The sequence below is a fragment of the Pyrgilauda ruficollis genome, unplaced genomic scaffold, assembly GCF_017590135.1.
Source record: "Pyrgilauda ruficollis isolate IOZ18807 unplaced genomic scaffold, ASM1759013v1 scaffold190, whole genome shotgun sequence".
In the NCBI taxonomy this organism is placed as follows: domain Eukaryota; kingdom Metazoa; phylum Chordata; class Aves; order Passeriformes; family Passeridae; genus Pyrgilauda; species Pyrgilauda ruficollis.
In genome coordinates, this window is record NW_024518096.1 from 64,118 (window position 1) to 82,370 (window position 18,253).

The following is an 18,253-nucleotide window of genomic DNA, read 5'->3' on the forward strand; positions in this document are numbered from 1 at the left end:
AGTGTATGACAGTACATGAGCCCAAGTATTTTAGTGAGAAGTAGAACAGGAATTGAGCCATTACTGAAAATGGTTTAACTTTTGCATTGAAATAGATTATGAACAATCAGTCAGCTTCAGCTGGAGCGGGGGGGCTAGCAGCAGCAGACACAACATTGTAAGCTGCTTGAGGCCAGTAGGAGCATGATGTTGCACACCTTATATGGGACGTGTTTCTTTTCTACTAGTCATTTGTATTTCAGGACCTGCTGTATTCTCCTTGTCATACTTTTTGAGGTCTGGAAGCAAAAATAGCCATGCTATTGTGTGTACCTCTTTTTTGATCCATTAATGTTTTCCTTTTGTTCACAGAAGGAAGTTTACCCAACAGTAACTGATTGAGATATTTGCCTAGGGCTGTAGATGACAGATACTCTCAGTGGTCCGTGTGTTCTCAGTGGAATTTAAGCCCAAGTGCACATGCAGTCTTTAAAAGGCCTTTCCTCGTTTTGAGTAGTTTTCCCCTTAATATTTTTTCATGTTAAGTTCATAGTTCAAGTCTGTTTTGTGAAGTTTGAGCTTTGCCACCTAAACATTCTTTGTGTGCTTGTAATCAATGAAGTGGTTAAAGATCCAGAGATATTCTGATTAATATCTATGTACACCAGCATACTCCAAACCATGTTGTCAGTATATGCCAAAGTGGGGGGACTCGCAAAGTTAGATTATTATTATCTAACTTTAGATTATTCTGACATGTTTTCCTGTGCAGGCTCTTGTTTTAAAAGTTCCCCTTTTCAAGTGTGCTTTGAGTTACTTCCTCCATCTCATTGACAAATGTGAAATAGTCATGTCCGCTTACAGCTGAGTTCTCAATTCTAAATGATAGAATGCTTTTCCAAAGCCATTTATGCTCAAGGTCTTATGTAAAGTCATTGTTGGGGCAAAAAAAGTCTGACAAAAACTTGATAATTGCTCATTTCCCCTTCCTTCTCATAAGGACTTTGATGTGTCTGACATATCTATTTGGCTATCAACTTAATAAAAATAAAAGGCATGTAAAGGGCAGATAACCAACACTGAGGAAGCAAATTGTCTCACATTTTAACCTTCTGTACTCAAAGCTTTGTGCCAAAGATTAACTGATGTTAAGTACTTTCTTCAGACACCAAAAGCTTTTCCTCTTCCTTTCACCACATTAACATTTTGTCTATGCAGGCCTTTGACTATTGTTGATTAAACATGCCTGTTCTTGGATATGGACTGTGTCATGTGGTGTGCTATACTTCATTAGTGGAAAGCATTATTTATGGGTATGTTTGGAAAGTACATGTAAAATCCTCTTGTCTTGCTCGACATAACTACTGGCTCTGAAATGCTGCCTGTATATTAGCTAGAAGAGTCCAGCTACGGCATGGTGTGGTCCTCAAAAAAGTTTCCTTTTTCTCAGCACCTTCCTGTTGAATACAGAATCTGTATCCCAAGTGTCAGGCTTTATGAATTAAATCTTGGCCTTCCTGGGGTGAGAGTTTTGCCAGGAGTTCATCAGAGCCAAGGTTTTACCACAAATTTTTTAATTAGCTCATCTTCTCCATCACACAAGACTGAATAAAGTTTATCCCAGATCTGTGGAGGAAGCTGCAAGTGTTACTTTGTTACTTGTATTCACCTTGTTGAAATTTCCAATGTCTGCTTGCTTTCCAGTGTCCCATGTCTGCTTGCTTCCTGTTCTACATAAATCAATGCTCTTTGTATATGTGGAGCAAGTTGTGTTGAACTGTGATGGCTCTGTTGCTAATTGGTAATTAAGAATATACGTTTGAAGATACAAGTTATAATTGTCTTTAGGAGCAACTGTACAGGGCAGTTTCACTCCAGTAATTGATAGAATTACATTATCTGGTGAACAATTAAGAGCATTGCATGCCCACTGTCCAACACTGATGTTTTCTATCTTTGTGTAGGTACTTAAACCCTTCTACCATAAAAAAGAGTCACTGATGCATTTTGTACAACCTTCTGTAAGCATGGATAAATGCAAATTGTAAAAAGAAGAAGCTGCTTCCAGGTTTGGTATCAGCTTTCAACCACAAACAGGAAATAAATGGGTGCAACCCTCTATATTTTGAACAGTGGCACTTAAGCTTCTATCTTGTACTTGTTTTGAAGAGAGATGACATGTCTGTTTTGATAGGGTGGGGAGAATCACAAGGCTAAATGCCTACTGACAAAATTATTTGAGACAACTGAACCATGCATCAGCAATGGTAAATAATGTTTGTGGTAAAGGGAAAGAGCAGCTATTGACCATATCCTGCTTTGTGGCAAGACTTCCTCCCTGTGTGAATGTAGGAGCACAGTATTCAGGCTTAACAGCACAAAGGGCTAGGACAGCTACTCAAGTTTTGGTCTATTATTTTTCAGTAGCTGGTCTGTTGTGGGGAGGAACACCTACTGCTGAGCAATGAGCGTACGTGGTGTTAAAGTAACATGGGGCAGTATCTGCAGAGCACAATTTATCTGGGGGAATGAAACCCTTTCACTTACAACATCTACATATTGTGTCCCATCAAGCTGTTTGAGAAGAAAATATGATTAATTTTAAGGATTTTGACCATATGGCAGTATTCTTCCTTTAGAGAAACAGGAAGGTTAATGTTATGCCATGTGAAGTTGTTTGCCAGTTCCTGAGCAATTCTGACATGCTTGCACATATGGAGAGCAAGCAGATATCAGTTCCGCTTTGCTTAGCATTTATGAATCCATGCAGTGCTGAATAGAGCTGCTGTACTTTCCTCAGCAATCATTTGGGTTTTGTTCCAGTTTCTTGTGAGCTGCTCGGTGGTCCAGCAGGCAGGCTGTGATCTCTAGCATGATCCTTAGACCTTTCCCAGCCGCCCGCTGCCCTCTTCTAAAGGAAGGAGCAGCTGTTACAAGCAGCAAATGTAGACAGCAAACAAACTCCTTCCTCCTCCTGCTCTCAAACCTGCTGTGAGGCCTGACCTTATGTGAGGCTGCTGATAATACTGCAGGGCTGGATTTACCTAAAGCAGTAGTTGTACCCTTGATCTTTCCTCTCCCACTCCCTTAAGGGCAGCATTTAGTGATCCCTTAAGGTTTGGCTCAGTTTTCTTGTTTGCTTTTAAGTTTTACTGATGGCAGAAAGTGTCTTCTCGGGAAGTTGGCTAAAAGGGTTTCAAAGTAGACAGAATCTACCCAATAATATTTGCTATATTCTGAAATAAAATCTGGAAAGACGGAAAAAGCAGTGGTGCAGGTTATTCCCTAGTTTGGAATGGTCTCTGTGCAGTGCTGAGTTCTTCCAATGCTCATTTCTCCAGACAATTTGGAGCAAGGGAAAATAAACCAACACACCAGTGTTATCACAGTCCTGAATTTGAGATTCCAAGAAAAATGCAGTGCTGGCATGAGTCAGTCTTGAGCTGTGGTTCATGTCACCTGCTTAGCCTAGTCCTCTCCTACAGCTCATGTTTGTTACATCTCATCCCTCCTCCATCTCCAGGAGCTGGGGTGGGACTGCTTGCAGTCACACTCTACCAGCAGGATGAGGAGTAAGGAGACAAAAGTGGGTCCTAGTCCCTCTTTCCACACTGCTGAGCAATGAGCAGAGTTGAGCTGTATTGGGAAAAGTGTCCCTATATGCAATAAATGTTTGTAAAAATTTTCATCCAGGTGCACCTCCCACCTTGGGGGGAATGTTCCCATCAAAATTGGGCAGGCTAGTGAGAAGTAGAAAGGTGGGTTACCACAAACCTTTTGTCCAGCAGGTTTAATAGTAAACAAATACCTTATTTAGGAGTTTTTCTGATAGCAACTGTTGTTCTTTTGTAGAAGCAAATTACCATGCTGTGTGAGCCATGGATATTAAGACTATTGACCTGATACTTAATATTCAAGTAAACTGTATATTTTCTGGTTTTGTTTAAAATCAGCAGGGAAGACTTGTTCTTCTCCTTTGATGTTTTTAAAAAGTGAAAGATTTCTAAAAATTTGGTAGTAGCAAAAAGGATGGAGGCCTGGTTGATACTTGCTTTAAAATGATTTAGGAAATTTGGGTAGATTTGGCTCCTGTCTTGAACTTAGGCAGACTGACAGTCTACTGTGCATCTTGTAGAGCCTCAGATAGGCACGGAAGTTCCTGGTATTTGTCAGTGTTTTTTCATAAATATTTCTCTGAAAAAGCAGATTGCATCTGTTTTGAGCTGGGTTGGATGTTGCATCTGAGTCTGCAACCACTGCTTCATGTGGGGTGTGTCAGATTCCAGGGCAAAATGTGTGCATTTAACTGCCCTGTGACACTGCTCCCAGTGGTGTCCTGGTGGTGACCTTGCAAACACTGCCTCTGAGGCCTTGTTCAGGATGCTAAAACTGCTTTATGCCTGGATGGCAGAACTTTGTCATAAGAGTAGCTTTAGGATAATCTGTGGTCATGCATTTTCTTTTCCTTCAAAGTACTGTGGTTAAATTAAACCACAAATTTGCAACTGCTGGAAACATGATGCAGTTAGGTAGGATCTGTGTACTTTTATTTGCTTTATAACTGTTTTCTGGTGTTTCAATCCACAGTGGCTCACAGCTTCGTTCCAGGCAGAAAGGAGGTAGCTGGAGGCAGGCTTTCCCTGTATCTAAAAAACCAGGACTTGGAGTCTGCTTTTTCTTTTCTTTGCCAACTTGCAGTCAGTTTCATTTTCAGATAACACAGTGTGTAGTAAAGGTTATATTTAACAAGCATAGTATAATTTGTGTTTTCCTCAGTAAGGCCTTTCAAAAGTTTTTTTGTTACTGATTTCCTTTTGAGTACTGTCTGCTTCCCTACAAGAAATTCAGTCATCCAATGGCTTCTCTAGTCAGTAACTGGAAGCTGACTGGCCCCATTATGTGGTGTTAGATGTGGTTAGGAAGGAGGTGTGACCTGTGAACCCACCTTCCATATGAGCAGGAGCTGATGGAAAAGGAAGTGTTCAGTGGCTGAACTGGCACTCCTTCAGCTTGTTCCTTGAAACGGGGTCCTACCCTTCCAAAGGAGAAGGTTGTACTAATAAGCATAGCTACTTCTATAAACACGCTGAAATATATATGTTAATGGAAATGTTTTGAGTAATCAATACATGCTATTTCCGAATTGCCAAACTTTCAGATTTTTTCTCAGGAAAAAGAAAGCATTATAGCCTCATAATGCAGGCCTGAGCCTAGACTCAGTCCCTGGCTCCAAAGGAGGGATTCTCTCTGAGCAGGATGAGGCCACTGTTTCAGCTTTTGGTAAAGTGGACTTTTCTTTTGTTCTGTTGCATTGTCTAATCTTTCCTGCTTTTAAACTCTGCAGACCTACTGCAGTAAAATACTCTTGTTGTTATTACAGTAGTTCTTTTAATACTAAAAATATAAATTTCTTTCTTACAAACTGTCAGTCAAAGATCATGGCAGTTCTCTGTTTCTGTTGTACATTTAATCCATTATAGGTTGACCTTCTTGTTGATTAGATTAACTTTTGATCTTATGATACTGATTTATTGCAGTTTTCTGTCTTCCCTTTGCAAAATCAATTACCTGGTGTTTTGTAAACCCAGATAATGCCATTTTTCAGGAGTGAATTTATTCAGATGAATCCTTATGTTTTGCATAATGGTATAATTGATTTGGAAAAAGCATTCTGTTTATGTAAGAGTAACCTTTTCTGTAAATTAAGCCTGAAAGCACGTTACTGTAGCCTTAATTCAAGGTATTTGAGTTTTTAACTGTAAGTAAAACACTGGAGGGTGTTTTGGGAATAGCTGTAGGCTGCTGGTCCCAGTGATCCCATGACCTCTGTTTTGCTGTAGGAAGCTTGGAGTCACTCTTGGAGCAGCTGACCATTTTCAAAGCTTTCACAAGAGAAAGATGAAAGCGATAAGAAAATATGGCTTTTAGCCCATAAGAGGCATCAGTATAATTTTATGCTTAATGTAGCTAGGAAAATGTGTGAAATACTGCTGATTTTTAATTTTTTTTTTTCAAGCTAATTTCAGAAATGAGGAGCTTACATTTTATTCAGTATGTGTGGGGTTAGGGTCCTATAACTGATCTAAGTGCATTGAAGCATTCTTTCCTGAGAAGGGTTGGTCTCACGTTTAAGACCAGCAGAAATATTTCTATAAAAACATTTGCATACCTTGATATTTTTCTACAAAGGGATATTTTCTGGGTTTCCAAATCTCTGTTCTTGTCTCTTAATTTCTTCAAAACTTACATTAATGTTGATTTCTCTGGTAGTTAGCAGGATATCAACAAAGATAGCAGTAGTGGGTTTTACAGGTTGATAATCTAAATTTATTCTCTAGAGATCAATGGTTTAGATACTGTAACAGAATATGCAGCCAGTGGGAGAGAGAACATTGAAGAGTAAGGGAAATATAGTAAAACAAAAGCAAGAAAGCTGTTCTGCTTAAGCAGAGTTCTTAGCTGATTATGTGCCTAGCCCCTGTCATGTACAGCTACAGTGGGCATTGCAGTGGTACCAAGTCCTTAAGAGCTGAATCTAGAAGTGGCTTTATGCATTTGTCCAGAGAAGTCCTGCTCTTATGCACGAGGACAGGCTTCAGTTTGGAAGCCAGTGACAGATGCTGACTTTGGCACACACTGACAGGGTGAAGGAGGATACCTGTGTCGCTGAAGCACATATCCGAAGTGGCAGCTGAATGCAGTGTTTGGTTTTTTGCATTGGAGGTGGTGGTGGTTTAATTATTTTGTTTTTAAATGATGCAAAAGACACATGGCAGAAACCTTGTTTGAAACTCACACACTCATCTGAGTTCTTCCCTGTTCAAAATGCCAGTGAGCTACTGTGGTGCCTCTGCAACTTTATACAGATTGAAGAGGTTGTCTTCAATTGGAGAGGTTGTCTTCCTTGTTTTCTGGATGAAGACCAGTACTGTCTGCCAAGGGTCTGTGTTTCAGCTCTCAGACAGGAAAAAGTGTTACTGAGTCAGAATACTGAAGGTATAAGTAGATTATAAATGTTTGGGGAGTGAAAGCATGAAGTGTGCATTCAAGGTAGTGCGGAAAGAATGATCCTGAATAAGGGATATAAACTGGGAAGGGGAGGGAATGACTGTAGCAGTAAGAAACAGAATGCCTCATAGGTGCCTTCAGGACAAGTATTCAAGCACTGAGTGCAGTGTTTGTGCTTCTTAACATGAGAGGACCAGGGAATGACCTTGGACTGCACTTCTGTATGTCCATGCTCCTTAATTATTGCTGCACTCCTTGCTGTGCTTTGAACTACCTTCACCAGCTTTTGTCCAGACAATTCTGCTATAGGGGTAGGGAATCTTAGCAGCATAGGTGCAACTTGAGGCCAGGGTTTCATCAGGACAGACATGCCCATAGAGCAGGAGGTTATAGTAACTAGCCACAAAAGGTAGGGAAGTTGCTTGCAAGAGTTTTGGTCCTGTGCAGAAAGAGCAAAGGTTGACTCTGGAACATCCCATAAAAGGGGTGGCACAAGAATTTTTTGTGGTTTAAGGTAAACATGATACTGACGTTAGACCTGTCACTAATTAGCAGGGTGGATTTTAGCATCCTTTAGTACAAAAGGTGGAGGAGAGAGTAATGAAAATGAAAGGCTCAATTTTGGCTATGATAATTTGGAGAGGATGACTGGGCACTGCTGGCATGTCAGGTTTGGTCAATAACAAAATGTGTTTTGCATTTACTGTGTACACACTGTAAAAGTGATGCTGAGTTTTTGTCAGTGGGAGTGGCTAGTCACATTTTGAGATATAATGGAATTAGTAAGAGGAATGCAGTTGGTATTCATGTTTGCCTTTATTTGCTTAGTGTATTGAAAGATAATATCTTGGCCCAAGTCATAATAAATTATATGATGGTAAGGAGTTGAAGACTGTGTAAGAGTAGATACTGTGAATGCTAGCAATGTGATTGGACATTTTTATGTGTTTTTTAATAGTTGTTTGATATACTTTTATTGATATTTGTCTTACTATTTATATTAATATATTTTATTTTTATAATGTTTAAAACAGGTGTTAATTTATAATACTTTTGTGATGTCATTTTTAACAGTAGTGTTGCAGATACTTGCTTAATATTTAAAATGCTAATTACAACTTCAACACAACATTTCTGTGTCAGACTGTGGACGCTCCATATCCTTCAATCAGTTCAACTTACAGAGATAATATAATGGTGGGAATTATGCACCCACATTTACTTGAATAAATACTAGTCTGATTCTCTGGCAGTAGAAAGACCTCAGCTATACAGCTCTTATTTAATCTTTAGAATTCTCCTGGAATTATTTGCACAATCTGGCTTGCTTTGGTTGAAGTTGGAATGGTGTGACTTCCTATGCATAAAACTAACTTTTCCTGTGGTATTTTTGGTGTTTTTCAGGGGAAGGTTCACCTGGAGCTGAGACTGAGTGAAGTCATAACAGACACTGGTGTTGTCTGCCACAAGCTCGCAACACGGTAGGACTTGAAATGTAGCTGTGAAGTTGTGAGAAACAGACTGATTGCAAACAGTGTGCAGTGTTTCATTTAAAAATAGTTGGAGGAATCAACACATTTAGTTGAACGTTGAATATTCTTAATCAGAGATGTCCTTATGAATTTGTAGCGTGTGAGTTTTTTCGTTTTCCCTTTTCCTTCTCTCTACATAATCTGTGTAATTTTCTTCCTAATAGCCTTAAATGTTAATCAATCCCTTATCCAATTTAGTCATGCCATAAATACTAAAAAGACATCAAAGGGTAATGATAATGTCCTTCTAATTTGCATTAAGGACCTCACCAGCTAAGTAAATTTGTAGCACAGCTTGTGTGGTGAGAGTGTTACAGAGCTGACTTAAAGCAAAAGTTTGCTATCGCTTACTAAGGCGGCCTCAGAATCAGCCATCCAGTCTCATTCAAGTTGGAACAGAGATGTCACAGGACTCAAACAGCAATAAAGATTTCTCTGTCCTCTGAGGAGGAGTCTGGAAGACCACTGCTCTCTGGCCACACCAAAGCCTTTAATGTTACCTCAGAAGCAGTGGCAGAGCCGGTTGGCTTCTGTGAGGAATGCTTTGTGTTCTCTGGCAGAAGAGCTATCAAAATCAGACTGCTGGCATCATGCACTTCTGTGTCAGTCATGTCAATATGATAATGCTCTGCTAGGAAAATTCTGACCAGCCCAATTTTCAGACCAGTATTTAATATCATTGTTTTGCTGCCTTTCCTAAGGCTCTGTCCGGGTAGTCTTTAAATCTAGGACATGTTAACAAATGCAGGTGACCATATGGTGACCTCCATCACTGTAGGTTCACTCTTGGTATGAGGATGTGCTGGGGTAAGTGGTCCTGCCTGCCTGTGCATGTTCCCTCTGACCATGCAGGTCCAACCAGAGCTCTGCAGCAGGTACATTTGACCTCTTCCTCTCTGCAGTCTGCTCTCATGAGGCAGGGGATATACCAGGGGATAGTCTGCTGCAAGTTACTGTGGAGGCTCTGAGCTCCAGTGAACTTGTTAACCACGGCACAATGTTGCTGGAACACAGCTGAACCTCTTTGAGAACAAAAATTGCCATGTCAGTATAGCTGTGCACCACCTGGAGGACCCAGCCTTCCTCTAGCTGCTGCCTGAGGACTCTCATCATGTAATTTTCCATTGCCCAATTTGAATATGACCAAGTGATGGTGGTCACACACATTCTGAGAAACCAGAGTCCAAACCTGTATCTACCAAGTCCTAGGCTGACATCTTTTGTTTAAGTGTTGCTTGTATTGCTATTGGTCCTAAGGCTTTGGAAAGCCTAAGGGGAAATAGAAGGTGGGAAAAGGCAATTTCTTTCTCAGAGAGGGTGAATGTGTGTGGGACATACAGGACAGTGGGTTTATCACTGAGCTTGGACTTTCCTTGAAGCAAGCCTGGAGGATAGTGAGTTTAGACAGGGAAAAGGAGCACAGTTGTCCTGGTTACCACATAGAGGGTTTTTTTTGCTTTGGCCTTTCTGAAAGTGTGTACTGCACTGCTTAGATGTGGTACAGCCACAGAGCCTTCTGTCCTTATCCTTTGAACCCTAATTGTGGGTTGAAATCCTGTGATGTCCGTGACTCTGCAAACATAGATTAACTGCAATGCCCTTCTGCTCCCATCTGTTTTGAATAGTTAGAATGTGTACTGAGGGACCTTCAGAAGTGTTTGCCTCTGTTTGTTTTATTCTGAGGGAGTATGCCATACCACAGCCAGCTGTCTTTTAAAGGTTTTGTCTTCGGTTAAGTGGGACCCTGCAAAATTATAGTACCAATAGATTTTTCAGTGAACTTCCTGAAATGCTAGAAATAGGTGTCTGAAAAGGTCCTTCTTAATATGTAATACATGCAGCCTCTTGCTTCATGAATAGCAGTAAGGCAATGACTACTTTAACAGTGTGATTTCCTAGCTTTCTATTAATTTGGCCAGACAGCTTTTAAATACTTACTCAAATTTTTGTTTATATATTCTCGATTTGAAGACTATTTCATAAACGTTCTACAATGCAGATTTAAAATAAACAACTTAGATTGGTTTGCGAAGCATTCTGTAACCATGATTTGCTCGGTATTGTTCAGCGTATTAGCTGCACTGTGTAGAAAAATAATGAGGTTTTAGCCACTGAATCATAATGAGCCCAAGTGTCTTAGAAACAAAATTTGAGAATCAGAGCTCAAGCAGGCTTTTGTCTGCTGAAACTGTCTTCTCCCATTGCCACCTTCTCTTTGGTATCTGACCTGGACACTCTGTCTAGTTTCCACATTTGTTATTTGAGTGGTAAGTGACAGTAGAGCTTAGCAGTTTAAATAAGAAAACTGGGAAAGAAGAATGTTTCTAGAGTATGTAGATCCATTGATGCAGGATTTCATGGCAATCTGTCTTAGCTGTGGGAATGAAGAAGGGAATGATGAAGGGGAGTGTTCACATCGTGGGGGAATAAAAAGCACTTCAGAATGTAGTCCAGCATTTTCTTCATGCCACACTGCTTGCTTCAGGAAGGTCTACAGCAAACTGCAGCTCTTAACATTTTTCCACATGATCTGAAATTTCTTGCAGGTTTGTTCATAGACAGTCTTGGTTCTAGTGCTTCAGCCTGTATGAAAAGAATATGGTAATTAGGCACTGCTCTAAATGTCTCTGTAGCTGGAATTTGCCAGTGAGGAGAGGCAGAACCTTTGTTAGAGGTAGGTCATGGGTGTAAAGCAGAGACTAGGTGTTCTAGGGAAGTGCACGTTCCACTTGAGTGTTGTGAAGATAACTGCTTTTCTTGTGAATGTCTCGTGGATGTTACAGTGAGCAAATAAGACAAGACTGTAAGAATGTGAGCAGGAATCTAGAATCACTTCATCTTAACTGAATTGTTCTGGTGAATCTAATGCTTGTCTTGTGAACTTTCTTGACTTTGTTTAAAAAAAATATATATATAGTTTGTTTTAAACGAAGCATTTAGCTGCAGAGATGAACACTATCCTGCAAATTCCCTCATGCATATAACTGGTTGAAAACAGTTCAGGTTTGAAGGGAGAACAAAAGTTGCATCCAGTGGCTAGCTGTTTAAAAATACCTTAGAGACACTTGCTTTTTTAAGCCCCAGAGTAGTGCTTGTTTTCAAAGACCATGTATGTAGGCTAAATGAAGACTTGGCCCAATTAGGAAACTTTTTTACCTCTCCAAAAGATATGAGCTTACCCACAGGTCTTTATCAGTGCCCTCTGAGCCTGTTCAAATTGCTACCACCTCTGCATTCCAGAAAGCCTGGAAAGTAGCTGGGGTTGAGCCAGCCTGCAGTCCCATGGAGCATGCTGTGAACAGTCAGCTGGATGAATGGATGGAAAAATTCATCTGAATGGAAGGGCAAATTAAAATATTTAAGTGATGAGCTCTTGAACGTTAAGTGGTAGATTATTAAAAAATGCAAAAGGCAAGTGTGCTTCCTTACCCCTGCCGAGGAAGCAAAAAATTCAGTTCAAAAACTGTTATCTAATAGCTTCTCCTTAGGAATCATTCAGTACTTTCATTTAGTCTTAAACCACTAAGCTGTTGTGCTTCATCAGAGGCCATAGTCTCAGCCAGCTGCTACAGCACAATCTCCTGGACTGAATCCCTGCAAAAGATTAAAAGGAGAAGCATTAGTGGATTTAAAAGTTACATGGACAATACAGATGTAGGCACCACACTCACACTGCTTGTGTCCCCCAGCAACAACTTCTGTCATACTCTGTAAGAACCACAGCTCTCACTTGGGATGCTCCTTCTGGGAAAGGTTTGCTACTTGTGGGCACCCCCTGTGGGACCTAGTGCAAAACCTGGTGATCCTTGTGACTGGTCCCCATAAGTCTCCTCTATCCCAGTTACAGGACTTGGGATGCAGGCTCTTGATGTCTGTGTTCACACCATACAGGGAGAGCAGATGTACATTCTGCTGACCACAGACCCTTGCCCAAGTGTGTCAGATAAAAAACAACATGCATGGACTTTGTGGTTTGGTACCTTCCTGTAGCTGCATTTGTACTAAATACTGTTGTGTCGTGTAGTGAGTCACCTTGAGTGCTGGGAAAAAGAAAGTCTTGCTTGGTAGGTCTGGCTTCTCCCCTTTTTGCCTTTCACTCACAAAAGATCTTGCGCCGTGTTCCTCCTCACTTTTTACAGCCACAGCCTTCCTGGCCCTCTGCACAGTCAGCCACTGCTTGTTGTGACTATCAACATCTGGCCTCATCTTCCACTGGCTGTGAAGTGAAGGCTGTCTCCTGTTTGTCACCTGCCAGAAATCTATCTGTAATTTTATGAACATTTTTAACGTAGGCCATGGAAAGAAGTGGTCAAGACTTTCCCATGCTTCCGGCTGCTTGTGTCCATACACACCCCTTTGTGCTGGCATACAGCTTCTGGCAGTTGCTTGAGCAATGTTGTATTTTATTTTTCCCCTCATGCTTTTAAGATGAAACAGGCCTTAATCCTGTGTATCCTAGAAACTGCACTTTACTTTTGCTGTAATGCAGAAGAAGGAAAATGATCAGAGAAAGATTCTCTTTCTGCAGCCATGCTGGGTGGAAGTGTTTGAACTAAGTCATGAGCAGTGTGTGTCTAGCCGTATTACATGAACACATCTGAAAATCAATGGTATGTACTTCTCCTAATTTTTTTTTTTGTGAGCCACCACTTCCCATATACAAAGAGTTTTCTTGCTTTGCAACCAAAGTACTTGGAAAGGATCCTTAGACTTTTTGTAAACCTTTCCCCACTATTGCTAGAGTAGGTTTTGGGCAACATTTTTGTGTTTAGCACAGAAAGGTGGTTCCCCAGAGGCTTTAAGGGCCTCTGTGCTGTCCAGACAATTTTGTCTCATCTGTCAGAGCCACACAGGCAAGGAACAGCAGGTACATGCATTTGTATTTATTTAATAAAGAGGAGGCTCCTGTAGATAGCTTTGTAGCAATCTGTAGGCTTTGCTGTGGTTAAGCTAATAGAGGCAACATTTAGAGGCAGTGTTCTGTATTTAGCAAGATGACATCTTGCAGCATGCCTGAAGGAACAGGCCACTGAACTCCTGTTGAAAGTCGGAGTGAGCTGGGAGCCTGGCTCCCTGATCATCCTTTGAGAATTCCAGCATGTGTATGTAATTAGTCACATTTAAATGTCTGTATTTATTCGGTGTCCCCAGCTGCTCCTTCCAAGTGTTGTCTTATGTCTTGTCTCTTAGTTTTAAAAAAGCTTGGAAACATCTGCTTTGGAGAGCTCACCCCTCCTCCCCTCCCCTGCTTCTTTTATTCTCCCACCCAGTAAATCCATATAGCTAAATAACAACATACGTGCTTCAGAGGCTACTGCTGTCTTTCACATGTAGTAACACAGTTTTCCAGTAAACAATTAATAAGTCCACAAATACATTATCAATGCTGAAATTTTATTTGGAAAGTGAGGCTTTTGTACCTCTGGTATGGAAGATGTGGCTGCTCTGCATTAATTTATGAATTAAATGCTGTGCAGCTCTCTTGAGGGCTCTACAAGATGTGTTCCGACCATGTGGAACAAAGTTGAATTGGCAGTTTACAAGAGCAAGCAGGAGCGGAGACAATAAGTAGGTATGACATCCCCAAGATAAACGCTTCAGGGATTGTTAAAAGAACAGTGACTGATCTGTGGGCTCTAAAAGCCTGAAGAGGAAGAGGGAGGTAAGGAAGAAGGTTTCATTTGTCAGGTGTGGTTAAGGTTTCTGCCTAGGCGTGAGCATCCTGGGACTTGGTGGTGGTTCCCTTGCCTTCCCTGCCATGGGAATAGAGCACAGGGCATGCAGTGAACAGCATCTGACCTTCCTCTCTGATGGCTCACATTATAGATCTGAGCTTTCTTGTCCATGAGCATCGCTGCTCACTGGTTGACAATCACTGCCATAAAGCAGATTGACTTTATGTAACTGTTTAAAAATCTCTTATGCAATATGATGCTTCTAAGGTAAAGGTAAATGATGCTTCATTTTGAAAATTTCAGAGGCTCAGCCTTTTTGTTCTGTTGGTCACAACTCATGAAGGGCAAAGTTATGTATATCAAGTCTGGTTGGAAGGGCTGAGATAATGGCTGTTCCTGCTTTTGGATCAGCAGTCTGGATCCTAATCTAAAACATAAGAGGAAAACATGATCTTGTCTGGTGCAGGTCTGCTGTTTCCTTCTGTGATTGCAAAAAGTTGTTTTTTTTTTTTCCAAATTGGAGCTGGTTTTCCACCAAAGTGTCAGCAGGAAGCTGTGGTTGTTTCTTCGTGGGGGCAATGTTTTGTTGCTTTGTGAGGCAGTAGTGCTCAGTCTCAGGCTCCTGATGGTTATGTTGATGTGGTGCAGGGCTGCAGCTCCTGTTGGAGGTCAGAGGAGGCTGGAGCTGGCAGTGGCTGCTTTTCCTGTCATGTTACAGCTCTTGGTGTTGTGCCTACATCCAGAATGGGTCCATGAGACACCCAGCACTCTTGAGTTTGCTGCTTCCAGTTTAGAGACCATACATTTGTGATACTTTAGAGAAGTTTCCATTCTACTGCAGCCAGCTTTGAACTCACTTTAGGGTCAAATGAAGCTTACTTTCCTGCCTAAAATATCACCTGCATCAATTAGGGGTAAAAAGGTACTGCTAACTACAAGAAGGCCAGTTTAATGTATGCATCAATCAGGTGAACTCACAGTATTTTGAAACATTTCAAGTTCTGTTTGCTCCTGAGAAGAAATGCTAATGGAGGCATGAAGTAGTTTCACGGCTTCATTTTGAATAAATTCATGCATCCATTAAATGTGTTAAAATCTCCTTTCTCTGGAGAACAAGCCCTGCATCAAGCTGCACCTTTTCCTGCAGGATTACATCTTGATCATGCTTTTTATCTTGTGTGGGTTTCATAACAAATTGATGGGGGGAAAATGCTCAGAGGTTAAATCACATAGTATCTGGTACTTTTATAATGAAGTGCTGCAGTGCTGTCAGTTTTGGGAGTACAGAGGGGAAGAAAGAAGAGAGATGTATCTTTTTAAGACTTTAATATAGTACATAATTTTTTTCTTTTTTCCTTCCAGCTCTTATAACACTGTTTACACTGTCTCTGCTGTGCTTCTCCATCCCTACCATAGCCTCTGTCAACTATTTTGTAGCCTAAATCAAGTTTCAGTTGCTCTCCATTAAACCTCTGATATATAGAAATACTGTCTTCTGCTGCTGCTGTGTTTCCCACTAAATGAAGTTTGTTTCACACTTCTTTGTTTTTGTATTCAGTGTTTCTTCAGTGCTTCTCCTCTATTCATTAAATTCTTTATGCAAATCACATATAAGTGTCATTTTATCTGTAATCCCAATCAACAGCAACTTCAGTTACACTCTTCTCCATCAGAACATGTTTTAAAGTGCTCACCATTTTGAGATTGGATAGTCATCACATGACTCTCTGGAATAGGTATAAAACTCAGTTTGTAATTAAAGACTCAAATGTAGGTCTCAAGCCGTTCTGTTTTAGCAGTAAATGGTGCTGTGTAAATAACATGGCAGTACTTCCTGTTTTACACAGAGTAGGCACAGACTGGGGTTATAAATGGAGGCAAATTATTCAAGCATAAATCCTTCACTTAATGATTTAATTTCTAAATGTGCTTGAGGTCACAGTGTTAGGGTGCTTCAGGGGCATTAGAGAGTATTCCTGTAGTGCCCATGTTTGTAAAAGGTGCATAGATTTTGAGAGCTGTGAATTGTTAGCACCTTCAGTAGGTTGTCAGTGCCCCAAATGCCTGCAGTTTTTACTTCGCTAATGTCCTTTGCTGATGATCAGCTGGAAGAGTTCAGTTACATTTGAGGTCGAGCCCTAGGAAAAACTAGCTAGCTGTCTTGCAACACAACCTATATCAAAAGGTTCATCCCTTCAGAGTACAAGGTATTTAGCATAATACAGGGCTGAGCTTGCACCCTGTTTCATTCTGAATGATGCTTGGGATTTCTGCAGCTTCTGTGGCAGGCACCATCCAAAACCAGTGGAGAAGTTTCTAAAGGAGCAATGTGATGAGGCACAAATTACAGTTGTCTCTGCAGATTTTTTATCTGTTGCTCCAAGAGCAACACTTGCCAGCATGATATTTAGGTAGCAGAATGGAGTCAGGGACAGACATCAAGGTAGGACAGAAATAGGGAAAGCTGGAGGGTAAAGAGGAAGTTGCAGGGCCCCAAGTGTTGAGGTTGGATGATATAGTTTTTTGTTTGGCTTCTTTGTTTATTTTTTTCAGATATAAGGAAAGCAGAGACATGGTACACAATACCTAGGAAACGCTTGTCATTAACTTCATTGTTCACAGAAGGACTTGTTGAGAGGAAGTTATTGCAAAAAGTCATACAGTGGATGTGGCAATAATGAGAAAGTATCTCTTGTCCTACTCCATCTGGAATCATGTTTGTGCTTCTGGGTACATTATTGTACTGAGAATGCAGCTAGTTATGTGCTATGACTGTGTACTTTCCAGAATCTACAGTGCTAAAATCACCTGTTTCAACTGTATGTCCCCCTGCTTGTCTGTCTTGGTGGTAAACCTTTGACTTGGATGCCATTTTTTGAAAATTTCAGTAAGAGTTGATTGTGGAAAAATTCATCTATTTTGCCAATTATATATTTGTAACATAAAAAGCTTTTGAGAGTCTGATGAAAAATCTTTCAATACACATTGTTAATAGCATTTTGAGACCTGTCTTTTTCACTGTCCCATTCCTTTCTGCCCTACAAGGTAGGTTGCTAGTTTATCTAATAGATTTGTTCTCACAAATACTAAGAGGAAAGGGAAATACTCTGAAAGAAATTGCAGCAAGCACAGAAATTGTCAAGGAGGTTGTGCTTTTGGAGGCAGTAATGTCTGCAATTAATTTTAACTTATTTTACTGTTGACTTGCTTCCAAGCTGATGGTTTTGTAATAATTTCATACAAGCTTCAAACAGAGGCAACAATTCAGCTAGACTGTGTACAGCTGCAGATGTACTTGCTGTGTATGGTTTTACCCTTTTAGTTGTTTGACAGTCTCTGCTGAATTGCCCAGTTTTATGTCCCACCAGTCCAAACATCATGTTTGTAAAAGGTGGCACAATGTGACAGCAGACTCTATTTATGTGCTTTTCAGTCAGAAGCTGCTGAGAACTGCTGTGTGCAGCCCTTTCCTCCCTAGGGACATCCAGGCGTGCTTTCTTCTCTGCATATCCATTGAGTTTAGTAAAATTAGTAGAACTGGAATATCTTTTGAAATCTCTACCACTTATTCAAATTCTGTGGAAAATGACAACTGATTTTAAAAAAATTATCAGCAGGAGATTGATTGACAAATGCAGGCAGAGAGAATTTTCTCTTAAGCTTCTCGCTTTAGGAGACTGTGCTAAAAAGCATGTTGTTAAACTCAGAAGTGTTCATGGAAGCACTAAAGGAAAAATAGAAGAGCTGGAAAATATGTCTTAGAGTGAGTGACTGCTGGATTTGTGCAAGGAGAACTTTGAAGACACCAAGCTGGGGGAGGAGTGTTGATCTGTGGGGAGTATTAGGGCTCTGCAGAGGGACCTGGACAGGCTGGATCCATGGGCTGAATCCAGCGATGTAGGACACACATTGAGTGCTGTGTCCAGTTCTGGGCTCCTCAGCTTAGGAAGGACCTTGAGGTATTGGAGTGTGTCCAGAGGAGCCCTATGAAGCTGTTGATGAGAGAGCACGTCCTGTGAGGCTGAGGGAGGTGGGGTTGTTCAGCCTGGAGAGAAGGAG

The 18,253-nt window shown here is 40.8% G+C and overlaps 1 protein-coding gene across 4 annotated transcripts in view; it reads left to right on the plus strand.

Moving 5' to 3' along the window:
• The window catches only part of RASA3 (RAS p21 protein activator 3), a 107,490-nt gene that overhangs the window by 43,696 nt on the left and 45,541 nt on the right, over positions 1–18,253 (plus strand). For all 4 annotated transcript variants that reach the window (XM_041465733.1, XM_041465735.1, XM_041465734.1 and 1 more), the window contains exon 5: positions 8,392–8,468. In XM_041465733.1, the coding sequence (XP_041321667.1) occupies positions 8,392–8,468 (77 nt within the window). The remainder of the gene's footprint in view (positions 1–8,391; positions 8,469–18,253) is intronic.